The sequence below is a fragment of the Myotis brandtii genome, unplaced genomic scaffold, assembly GCF_000412655.1.
Source record: "Myotis brandtii unplaced genomic scaffold, ASM41265v1 scaffold532, whole genome shotgun sequence".
Classification (NCBI taxonomy): Eukaryota; Metazoa; Chordata; class Mammalia; order Chiroptera; family Vespertilionidae; genus Myotis; species Myotis brandtii.
Genome location: NW_005369955.1, coordinates 710180 through 722995, shown reverse-complemented (window position 1 = coordinate 722995; position 12816 = coordinate 710180). Strand labels below are relative to the sequence as shown.

The window sequence follows — 12816 nt, the reverse complement described above, 5'->3', positions numbered from 1 at the left end:
GCCCTGCTGCAGTTCACATGAGTCTCCGCTAACAGAGGCCCTCTGGCCTCTACAACTCCCACAAACATCCCCTTTCGTGAAACACATTTTAAAAAGTCAGATCTATGACAACTGCCCGACGGAGGCAGCGAACCGGTAAGCCGAGAGGAGAGACTGCTCTGTGCAGATGCCGGCACACGCGAAGACTTAGCTACACACAACACGCTGCGTGTGGGCGGGCGCGGCGAAGCTCGAAAGCCAGGAGGACGGTCCTACCGATCTTCTTGCTCCGCTCCTCCCCACGGCTGTGGGCAATGATGGGCGAGTAGATGAAGGGGCTCTTGGCGGACACGTTCTGACCCAGCAAGCTCTTCATCTTCTGCGGCCGGAGGCTGGCAGGGAGGTTCAGCAGTTTCACATGCCTGCAGTTTCAAATGGAACAGAAATACGTCACCTGCCTTGTCAGCTTGGTTTCAGCGGAAATACCATCCAGCAGTCTGTCAGGAGAACAGTGCATCCCACAGCAAACAAACTGAGGGAAAGAAATTGCTCCGATTCGGCAGGACAGCGCAAATGCTGCACTCGGTGGCCCGGACCCTCCCAGGACGGGGCGGTGACCCTGCAGCCAGAGGGCTCGGTTGAAACCTGAACTGCACTGCGCTGCACTGTGTGCCGGGGGCAGTGGCAGGCCGGCCCCAGACCTGGGCCCCGTGTCTATGAAGTGCGGTGAGCCCTCAGACTGCTGGGAGGACTCGAGCTGCCCCACTCAGGTTCCCTCTTCTCCCTGCTCTCTCCTTCCTGCGGAGCACCCACACAGCAAACAGAAGGGCAGCCCCGATTGCTCAGCCCCAGGGCCCATATGTGAAGGTCAACAGCACCGCTGCTTCATTTAAGGGAATGACTGGGTCTCCATCGGCCTGGCTGTACCTTACGCTGCTTTCCCAGCTGGGACGGGTGCTCAGCAATGCTCACGCTCCCACCAACCAGCCTGCGTGTACCATAGGTTTACTAATCCACGGAGCCTGCGCACATCCAGGCCCTGCAACCACTTCCGTGTCCTCCCTCGTTACACACCACACCTGCCCCGTCGGTTCCAGTCAAGGGCTCGTACCTCAGTCACAGGCTCAACCCCCGGCCCTGGTCAGGATGCTTTTGGGAGGCAACCAGTCGATGTATCTCTCTCCCATGGATGTTTCTCTCTCTCTCTCTCTCTCTCTCTCTCTCTCTCTCTCTCTCCCCCCCCCCCCCCCACCTCCCTCCCTTTCACTCTCAAAAAAAAAAATCAATGAAAAAAATACCCCTTGGTAAGGATAAAAAAACTAATAATAAAATATGCAAAGGAACTCGGAGGGCGTGGTCAGCCAGACAAGGAAAGCAGCGGGCAGGCATGGCATTCACTCACAACCAGAACTGAGCACCAATGTCTTCTTATGAAACGCATCCTAGGGAAAAACAGTCACGAGGCACTGACTTCATGCAGCAAGAGTCGCTGCAGAACTAATACTGTATGTTTGTTCTTCGAAGCTGCCACCAACCAAGAAAGCAGAATCCCAGGGACAAGACGTCCAAGACAGGGAGTATTTTTAGAGACTTTAGAGACTGTTAACATTTTAAAAGCTGACGCCGCGGCATGCTGCTGCTAACTGGGGCCGTGAAAGCAATGGCGGAACACTAACCAGGAAAGTGATGCAAACGGGCAGAGAGGGGCGACCGGGAAAGAACTCACCTCTCTCTCTTGCTTTTCACTCATCGACCTAACTCGCAGCAGAAACACACCTGAGACCCAGTGGAGAGCTCTGCAGACGGGCATGACGAAAACTCGCCATCTCTGCCCACATCGGGACAGTGTGGAGGGCACCCGCCCCTCTAAACCCACATGGCTGAGACGGCCAGAGAGGGCATGAGCCCCAGCCAGGCTAGTGATGGGACCACCCCCTCAGACTCCCGAATGCTGCTGTGCACATCTCACTATCTTCAAACACCCCAGAGGAGGTGATGGGCTGGGTGATACTCAGCGGGACGGAAGGGCTGGGCCACGGAGGACCCTGGTGGGGCCGTGGGAGCCTCCTCCTAACACTGGGAGGCTGGCTTTGCCCCGTTTCAGACAACAAGGAAAACCACCCTGACTAGCGTGGCCTCCGGGCCCCTTTTTGAATAAAGGCCTGTAATCCTTCCTCAAACAGTATAATTAACTTAAGAGTTTACATTTTAAAAGCACCAAAGCCACTCAAAGCAACTCGAAGCTCATTCTGACTGGAGGGTTTTGATCCTCATCAATAAAAACGGCCTCATTAACTGCAGAGCTCTCACCGGGTTGAAGGAGTTCAATGTTGGTGCATAAAAAAACAATCACCATCAGCCATCCCTCCCCCGGCCCCAGGCCAACGACAGGCCCACTGGCTTTCTGTCAATGGCATCTCCACCCCGCTCATTTCTCCCTCAGTAATCAGTGGCTGGCAGTGTGCACACAACCCACATGACCGTCTGGGCAGTAACAGTCGGGCTGGCTTTTATGTACATGCTCATGTGTGGAGGGTCCTGCAGGGATAAAACAAGGTGCTTATACTTCAGTTGGGCCGTCTTGGCTTGAACCCGGGAGGAGTGACTGGTCTGGGTGTGGCAGCCCCTGGCACAGGCCCCTGGGAAGCCCAGAAACCGGGGCTCCGTAACATGCTGGCCATCCTCTCATCCCCGGGACACCCCTTACATTTGCTAGGACTGCTGATGAGGTCCGACGAGACAACAGACAGCCAGCGACAAATGGAGACTCATCCAAAGGTCTTGTTCACGACCAGGGCTGAGGACGGGCCCAGCGTGACGCACACCTCCCGCACTCGCCAGCCGCCCTACCTGACGATGGGCAGCTTGGTGAGGGGCACAGGCGGCAGGCTGAGGCCGTCCGGCAGGGTGATGAGCTCCATCGTCCCGGGGCACTTGGACGTGTAGCTCTCCAGGCTCTGCGTCACGTCTTTCTTTTCTGAAGAGAAAATAGAAATAAAACAAAGGTGAGACCAAAGTCAATGTGGGAAGCTTTTACTTTATTTAAGCAAAAGTAAACTTTTCAACCCAAACCCTGACAGTTCAATGAGCCCCGTCTTCTGACAGCGATAAAGGGGCAGTGACCACAAGAGACCAAAAGAAAGTGGGAGCTTTGTTCGATGTATTTAGACGGCCATAGCAGCGGCTCCATTTAGGGCCTGTGGGTAACGGGAAACTAAGTTACTGTCTTCTAGATTGCATTTCCCAGGAAAGTCAGCAGGCGGGCAGGATGCAGACCGGCATGTTTATTCCTTAGCCAATACTTGTCCAGCAGTCCCCAGGTCCAAGCCAAATGCCAGGCCCACCCCAGGAGTCTGCGTCCGTCCGCATAACGATATTCGAGAGAAGAAGTTCAGGTCTACATTTCTGATGCCGAAAGGGAGCCTTGTGAGACGACCATTTTCCCCACCCACCCCACCCTGTCCCTAGGAGGGAGGAAGAGAACACGGTGACCATCATGGCGTTTGCTTGTGTCTGCGACGTGCTCCCCTACCTGCTCGCAGACTGTAAATGCGACCCCCACGAACGCACTTTCCAGCCTAAAACGCATGGCAGCCCTGACTGGTTTGGCTCAGTGGATAGAGCGTCGGCCTGGGGACTGAAGGGTCCCGGGTTCGATTCCAGTCAAGGGCATGTACCTTGGTTGCGGGCACATCCCCAGTAGGGGGTGTGCGGGAGGCAGCTGATCAATGTTTCTCTCTCATCGATGTTTCTAACTCTCTATCCCTCTCCCTTCCTCTCTGTAAAAAGTCAATAAAATATATTTCAAAAACAAACAAACACATGGCAACTCAGGCAGGTAGGCCTCGCTACGTCCGTTTCGCAGAGGAAAAGGCAGAGACCAAGTGACGTCAGATGGCTTGTCAAAGATCACGTGTCTGGACTTGTCACTATACTGTTTAGAAGAATCAAGGAAGTTGAGGGGCGAGGGAGGAGTTCGGGGCTCACTCCTTGGCCATTGTTTCCTCTGTCGTTGCAGACAGACCTGGAGAGAAGAGTAGCAGGGCACCTGGGGGAGGCCCACGGCAAGGCAGTCGGACCTGGTCCGCTAAAGGCTTGTCCTCCCTGGCTGCTGTGCACACCGTGGGGAAGCCATCCAACCTCCTGAGCCTGTCTCCCATGTCAAGAGTGACCAAGGACGAATGCGATGAGGTATCAGAAACTGGCTGGTAGACGTGAGCATGGAGCCCCGGGAAATGAGGGTGACTTCCAGCCTCTTCTGTTTGGCGATTGCCCCAATAAGTGAAAATGCAGAAGACAACACAGATCGCTGGAAACATGATACTCAGCCAGTTAAACATCTTACGTAGCAAGAAAAACCAACTCTGCTTTTCTTCACTCTGCAAACACACCCAGGCAGCTCCTAGGCCCAGCTACGAGGCTCGGAACGGTCACGTGCCACCGCTACCTTGATGAGCGACCTGCCAGGCCAGCAGGGTGGACATGCCCTCCCCGGACCAGAACCAGCCTCTCTCTCCTCAGCAGAACGCAGACGGGCTGCAACACGGCGAGCCACGCTGACGCCTCCGTGGCACTGCCTGCACCTGTGACTCACTTGGTTTACACAGTGACACCTCGGGGGCCCTGATCAGCAGCCATTCAAGCACAGCGGGAGATTAAATATTTCCCTCGTTCTCTTCAAGTACATAAACATGATCTACCACAATGAAAGGCAATTATTTCAAGCCATCGGCTTCCTGTCTCATCACCCAGGTAAAGCACCACCTAGAAACTATTGAAGGGTCTCTAGAGACCCCAGGATGGCACCCAGAGGGGAGCTGCCTGGAGAAGGAAGACTTGGTGCATAATTAGAAAGAAGCTGCATATCCGATGATGAAGGCATGGCGGGAGAAGATGAGGCACAGTGATAGGATGCACATTCAGGCTCCACTGAAAACGACGCTTACAAAGCTCTGCCGTCATATGGGAAATGTGTTACATTCTGTGGAAAACCAGGATGCAAAACTATATTTATGAATAAATTCAATTTTAAAATAATCCAATTTTTAAAAGAATAGAAAACAATATTGAGAACTACACAGCAATGCCAGGGTGTTGGCCTGTGCAGGCCATGCATAACTTTCTCCTCTCTGTTTACGTTTTCCGAGATTTCTAAGGGGGGCATACGTTATTTATATAATAAAAATAAAGTAAACACTTATAATTGAATTTCCACAGCAGCTTGGTAAGGAAAACCAGGGTCTCTAAATGTTCTGCGTGAGCAAAGACCATGTTGGCGCAGGAGGAACTCTCGGGGCCTGCGCTGTGGCCAAGGGGATCCCCACAGCTGTCCTGGGCTGAGCTGGGCTGAGGAGCGACAGGCGGGCAGCGACTGGCATTTAAGAGGACTTGCTACATGCTGGCCCCGGGCAGGCCCTTCACATGCGTCATCCCCATAACTAGGCCCTGAAACCTCGTGTGCGGTGCCACTGTCATCCCTGCCTTACAGAGGAGCACCCTGAGGCTGGCAGGATCTAGCCCCAGCTCAGTGCACCCCCTCGCACGCTCAGCCGTCAGTCGCCCTTTCCTCTAAAGCTATTTCATGCGTATTTCACAACACTCCTCTAGCCTCTAGCACAGCCCCGTGTCGACTGTCAGCCTCCTGCTGGCTCAGTGGCACCGCACCGGGCACCGGCAAACTCAGATTCCCGTCAGCCTCGGGCATTTCTTTTCAATAAAAGCACTTCACACACAAAACAAACGACTTCCTGTCTGAATCCCTGAGGCCCAAGTCTCTGTGCCGCCATTTCCCTCCCAAGCTTCACACAGAGTGGATGTACCCCCGCCCGACTTTCCCAGAATCTTTACCGTAGGCAGGGGAAAGTTAGTTAATTAATGAACAATAAAAGCTGTTACTAAACCTGTACCTAAAGGGGACGTGGCTCGTACACTGAGGCGTGACTTCCCATGTGTATAATTTTACAAACCACGAGAAACCTCCTTGGGTGGTAAGTCACAGATCTGATTTGGGAAAAACTGCTCCCCACAGAACAGGGGGTGCTCAGGGACGCCAAGACTCTTGGGCAGTGACCAGGTGGTCCTCTGCATTTTCCTTCCTAACCACACGGATAATGAAGGAGGAGGCAAGGAAGAGGGGAAGGAGGAGGGGAAGGGGGAGGAAGGGAGGAAGGAGGAAGAGAAAGAAGGGAAGAAGGAAGAGAAGAGGGAAGGGAGGAAGGAGGGAAGAGAGGAGGGAGGAAGGAGGGGGAGGAGAAGGGGAAGAAGGAGGGAAAGAAGAGAAGAGGAAAGGGAGGAAGGAGGGGAGAAAGGAGGTGACATGACGAGCACGCTGACAGACTCCCCTCTCACCTGCCCACAGGACAAGTCTACACCTCAGCCAGGCATGGGGCTGTCATCAGCACCCAGCTGCATCCCTGCCTGCCCGGTGCACAGGAGCACCCGGAACTCACTGTGACTCTGACCTGGCATAGCCCTGTTGGGCACTGTCCCCGAGCACCACAGAGCTCAGATCTAAGGTCACCTCTCACGCTGCTCGCTTCCACCCAGGATCTACCGCGTGCGAGATGATCGATGACTATTTATAGGAAGGAAATGGAGAAGCCTCCTCCGGCGTGACTCTTGGCCTCTTCCTGGTCCCTTATTCCCCGCACAGCGCTCCTAGAGACCTTAGCATGCGTCCTTCATGAGCCCAAAGGGGCCACTGCAACTGCACGCACAACTCAGAAAGCTACCTGCTCCATGTGTACAAACGAAAAGCCTGTAAAGGAATGGGCCGTTCCACTCCTTCTTATTCTCTTCACAGCGCGACGCACTCCCACTCAGAAAGCACACGCTCTCAGAACAGTGGGTGTCCGGCAGGGCAGGGGAGGACGTGGTTGGGGATTTTCCTGTCTAGCTCATCTAGGCCTGTGTGCGGGGGCGTGCCACAGAAAACAAACACCAAGTCGCCCCTGGTATTAAAACAAGAAGTGAAATATCTATCAAATATGCAGAGAGAGAAGGAAAAAAGACACAATGCTCTTCTCAGTGCAGATTGACCTGTGCCTCCTGAAGGTGGACAGGGCCCAAACCCCAAGTTCCAGCCTTCCCCGCGGTGCTGGCTGGTCTGGCGGGAAGCCACACCCCTGAATCCCTTTCCCCTGAATCCTCTTCCCCGCGCAGCTGAGCTGGTGCTCCAGGGACCTGACCACACAGGGACGAGCAGTGGGTGCTCAGACCCTGCGGGCGGGGGCCTCCGGCCTGGCCTCTCCTCTGCTGGGCCAGGCGGGTACAGCAGCCAAGGGCACCCATCTCTCCTACAGGAACCCCATCACCAGAGCTGGGGGCTGGGGACTGGGAGCAGCTGAGAAGCCGGCACGGTCCACTCCACCCCTGGGGTCCCGCTCTGCCTGGCGGGCTCCAGCTGGTCCTTGCCGCCTTCACACCCACCATCCCTTCCCAGCCGCCTGCCGAGGGCCTCAGGACCCGGCAGCACACACGGAACACACAGCCAAACCCCTGCCATAGGCCATGTGTGTGGGGACACGTGTAAGCACTCAGAGGCACCCCTCCTTCACCAACAGTAGGAGCCTCTTTCCGACTGGGCCCCGGCCCCGGGCCCTGGCCGCGGCTGTCCTTGGCCTGCCTGGGGCAGCTGTAGCAAGAACCTGCTAAATCAGTTCACCAAGTCCCCCCACACCCTTGATATCTAATCACCCGGCATCCGATCCACTTCCTCATCCCGCCCTTGAGGCCCAAGTCCTTGGCCGCCTTCACAAGGACCCTGTTAGGACAGTTCGGCCCCAACCCCCTGGCCCTGATGTCTCCGCTCAGTAATTTTCCATCTGCGCCTCCCTCCAGCTGCTGCCGGCTCTACGTCCCCACTTGTCCTTGTGTTCGGGGCTGAGCTCAGTCTCTCTCCCCTACAGCAGACGTCCTGATAAAGTCTGCCTCACCGTGTTAGCAGGTGTGAGCGGATTTCCTCTTTGACAGTACATATGCATTATGCGTGTGTACATATGCATTATGTGTGTGTACGTATGCATTATGTATGCGTGTACATAAGCATTATGCATGCATTTTGTGTACGTGTTCCATTTATTTAGCCCAGAAATGAACCCTGACTGATGCAGCAGTTTGCACAGCTTTGTTGTCATTTTCAAAGGGGTAGTTCTTCCTCTTCCATAAGCAAAACCCTTTGTGATGGAAGGCTGTTCTGAAACTGTTTCCAAGCTCAATAAGCGGTTTCTTTTTTCCTTCAAAGAAATGAAAAATGTCATCACCCCACCTCCAGGGGGCAAACAAAACTTGGCATGTTCAAGAAATCAAAGTGGTCGCTGTGGGTCACATGTAGGGAGCCTCACCCGGCTGTTAGATTCACACGTGGTGCCTGAAGCTAATCTCTGTAACACATAGGTGCTGCTTAGGGTTCCAGCGACACTTGCAAACTCCATGGTAAGCTAAGGGGACCTGTCACAGTGCTCAAAAGGGGTTCCCTGACACCCCCAGTTTTATCCCAGAAACAAGTGCACCCTCTTGGGGAGGCACCCTCACTCTTTCCCACCGCGGCCCACCCCCAGGTGGTTATGGTATAGAGTGCGCTGTCTACTGAGCTGTGTACATGTCCCTGGGACCGGGGCTGAAAGCTGGGCTCTAGACTCGGCGCTGCCCTGAGTGACCGGGGAGACTTCAGGCGAGCCACTTAATTAGCAGCTCAAAGCATCACAGACCTCGCCAGCACGGTGGTCAGGACGCAAGCTGCCTCCCTCACCCAGACGAATGAGGCAGGAGGCAGGAAAGCACTCAGAAGACTGCAAAGGAGTTTCACATAAAAGAGATACAATTAGCAAACGAACAGAGGAAACAATATCCGGCTTTGCATGTTACCCAGAAAATACAAATTAAAACAGTGAGGCAACATTCTGTACACACTGGATTAGCAGCACTGCTGCGGGCGGTACAATTAGACCCATCCTTCCAGAAGGCAATTTGGCAATAGGTTGCAACAGCAATAAAAATGTTCACGCGGCTAACCCGGCAAGCCCTCTCCTGATAAAATCGCTCCTGCTCGGAAAGCTGAAGACCTGAGGATGGTCACCATGGCGTTATCAGTAACAGCAAACACCAACCAAAGGTGGCGTTTAATATTAATGCATCCAGCACGACGTGCGCGCCCACGTGGCTGCTAGAGCTTTAGGGCGCAGGGCTTCTTTTGGAGGTGATCAAAAGATTTTTAAAATGGACTCTGGTGCAAGGTGCATGTCTATGAATGTCCTAAGAAAGTGGCATAGCCCCACCAGCGTGGCTCAGTGGTTGAGCGTTGACCTATGAACCAGGAGGTCCCGGTTCGATTCCCGGTCAGGGCACATGCCCGGGTTGCAGGCTCCATCCCCAGGAGGGGGCATGCAGGAGGCAGCCAATCAATGATTCTCTCTCATCGTTGATGCTTCTATCTCTCTCCCTCTCCCTTCCTCTCTGAAATCAATAAAAAAAAATTTTTTTTTAAAAAGAAACATGTATATTTTAAATGGGTGAATTGTGTAGTGTGTGAATTAAACCTCAATCAAGTTGATTTTTAAAAAGGAAAAGCATTAATTATTCATGCACTTGGCAACATGTGAGTGCCAAGCATGCCACTGGGTGACGGGATGGGACACAAGCAGGTGGACACCTGCCTCCAGGAGCTTGCAGCCTCCACGGGGAGTGGTGATTAAGTAAGTGATGGACATATAGGGGTGAAAAGTGCTCCAATAGGCACGTTCCACACTCAAGGGAGAACATTTCAGAGGAACCCACGCTGGTCTAGGGCGGCCAAGAAGGGCTGCCTAGAAAAAAATGAAGGGAGGTATGTAGAAAGGTGGCACCAGGCAAGGACGAGCCCATGACCCAAGGGAAAAGGGACAAGTGCCAGGGATCAGGATGGCACCCTAAACTCTAAGGCCCAGCGAGGATTCCACCTGGACCGGCTGCCACGCAGACACTGCGCCTCCATCATCGCCAGCCACGGGGAGCTAGTCACCGGTCCGCAGCCAGAATTCCATACGGGACCCCAGCAGCCAGAGAGCTCTCATGCGTAGCTGCCTGAAAAAACTGAGTCTGGAAGCACTCACCTTGATCCGACAGGAAGTCCAGCATGGTCTGCAGCAGGAAGGACAGGTGCCTGACGGACAGGGCGGGGTTCCCCATCCTCCGGGAGGCGTAGACCAGCTCGTGAAGCAGGCGCATCTGCACAGCAGCCCAGCCTCGGTGCGTGCCTGCCACCAAAGCCACACAAAGTCACAGATCAGAGACGAGCAGCAGGACGGGCACGGGACAGACACATCTATATAATGTGTGAGCCTCGAGGGTCCAAACACAATGCCTCCACCATCACACTCCCAGGGCAGCAGATGACGTTCCATTTATTTAGCTCAGAAATGAACTCTAAAGTGGTGCTTTTTTCATGTATTACCTGGTTCATATTACACTTTCTTCTGCAAAGAGACAATTTTTTAAGTAACCCATTTTGAAATAATTATAACAAGGTTGAAAAAAGATTACATTTTCGACAGCATATACCAGTGTTGGGCATGCTTCTTGGTTTTTTTTTCAACAGAATACTGATATTTGGTGGGTTTTGTTACCAACAACCAAGGACATGACATTCAAAAGCACAGTATTTCTCTGAAGTAGAACAAACGTACAGAAAAGCAGATAAACTAGAAACAAGGTTATCAGCAAACTTTTGTGGCCACCCCTCCAAAATGACTCAGTGTACGTGACATTAGAGGTGGGGAAACTGTTTGCACAGCCAGTGAAAAGGATCTCTTTTTCTTTTTAATCCTTACTGGGGATATTTTTTCCATCTTTTTTTTTTTTTAGAGACTGGAAGGGAGGGGGAGAGACAGAGAGAAACATCAATGTGAGAGAGATACATTGATTGGTTGCCTCCTGCACTTGCCCTCTCGCCATCCAGAGCCAAGGATCAAGCCTGCAACTGAGGTACGTGCCCTTGACCAGAATTGAACCTGGGACCCGTCAGTCCCTGGGCCAACGCTCTAACCACTGAGCAACTGGCCAGGGTGTGGAAAGGACCTCTGTAAGATCACAGAACTTCAGACTGATTTATTCCATTCTCCTCTGGGCAACAACTACTAGTCTTAGGTTTTTTTCACCTTCAAATCCTTTGTGAAGAAGATAGTGGTCCCAGGAACCCAAACCGAATAGGTCACCCCGCAGTATGGTGTGCCCAGGCCAAGGGGCTTGTAGAAAAGTTGGGGGAAAGGGCTTAAGGCTCCAATCAGAGGTTCCTCCCTCACTGCCCCTAGCGGCCTCCTCGCCCTCTGTCCTGCCCACACAGTGGACCAGTCCTGCTGTGTGTTCCCACGGCACCGCGCACACAGTTCCACCCGTGGGAGTTACCTGGCAGGTGCAGTGAGGCACCTGTAAGCTCCCGTGTTTGTTTCTGTCTGTCCTTCACTTCCCTGTGAACTAGGACTGTCTTACCCACCCGGGACCCGTGATGCCTGGCAGGAAGCTGGCACACAGCTGGTACTTAGCCAGCTTGGGAGTCGGATGGGACGCCTGCTGAGAGACACGCCCATTTTACAGACACGCAGACACATGTGTGCAGGGGGAAAGGACATGATTTCTGGGACCGGCTGTAAAATACCTCAATGAAGGACAAATCGGGGGGGGGGGGACAGGGGGAGGCATAAACAAAGCAGACGTGGCCCAAGGAAAGAAAGGCAAGTCCCTGAATTGTTTCCACGTTGTCAGCAGAAGCTAGAACCCAACGCTGACACAAAGCAAACAGCTTTAAATATATTTTTTTATTGATTTCAGAGAGGCAGGGGGAGGGAGAGAGAGAGAGAAACAGCAAGACAACAGAGAATCATTGATCGGCTGACTCCTGCATACCCCACACTGGGGATCAAGCCCACAACCTGGGCATGTGTCTTGACCAGAATCAAACCATGACCTCCTGGGTCATAGGTCAACACTCAAATCACTGAGCCATATCCACCGAGCAAAACAAGTCACTTTAAAAAGGACTGAGATGGCCAAAACCGGTTTGGCTCAGTGGATGGAGCATCGGCCTGCGGACTGAAGGGTCCCAGGTTCGATTCCGGTCAAGAGCATGTACCTGGGTTGCGGGCACATCCCCTGTGGGAGATGTGCAGGAGGCAGCTGATCGATGTTTCTCTCCCATCGATGTTTCTAACTATCTATCTCTCTCCCTTCCTCTCTGTAAAAAATCAATAAAATATATTAAAAAAAAAAAGGATTGAGATGCTGAAACTGATGTCGTGACTAACCTCACCATAAATTCAAAATGATCCAATTTAAATAATCTCAACACCACCGTATGAAGGAGGCTTTCTTGCTTTAGAACTCGGCAAATATCATTTTGCTGATTTTCTTTTAAATAGATAATGATCCACTTCCTACCACGGGCAATTATGAGTAAGACTGAGTATAAATTTCCTTAACACTAAATAGTGTGTGAGTTGTCATTTCTATGTGAGTCAAATTGCTTCTCCTATAAAAACTTAAATCTTTTTATTTTTAAGACAGATTTGCAACAGAGGACCCAGCAATAAAATTTTCAACACTCTTGTATTTCAGAAGCTCACCAATGTGAGAGTTTATCACATCAACTCTGCCTTTCAGCAATCCCCTGCCTTGCCTGTCTCCTTCCTAAGAGCTCCCGGGGAAATGTAATCCATTGCCCAGGAAAGGGCTGAGCCAAAGGACTGATCAAAAATCTCCATATACAGCCACACAAAGAAGACCAAAATGACAACGAGCCACCGAGAGCTGGCAAACGCACGCGACGCATCTGTGCTGCTCTGTGGACTGTGCGGAAGCAGTGAGTGA

At 52.7% G+C, this 12816-nt stretch overlaps 1 protein-coding gene across 5 annotated transcripts in view; it reads right to left on the bottom strand.

The window, feature by feature from the left end:
* The window catches only part of TRAPPC9 (trafficking protein particle complex 9), a 156166-nt gene that overhangs the window by 116788 nt on the left and 26562 nt on the right, over positions 1–12816 (bottom strand). For all 5 annotated transcript variants that reach the window (XM_014549021.1, XM_014549024.1, XM_014549023.1 and 2 more), the window contains 3 exons: positions 10068–10211; positions 2830–2956; positions 256–401 (listed from right to left, as the gene is read on the bottom strand). In XM_014549021.1, coding sequence (XP_014404507.1) covers positions 256–401; positions 2830–2956; positions 10068–10211 — 417 coding nt within the window. The remainder of the gene's footprint in view (positions 1–255; positions 402–2829; positions 2957–10067; positions 10212–12816) is intronic.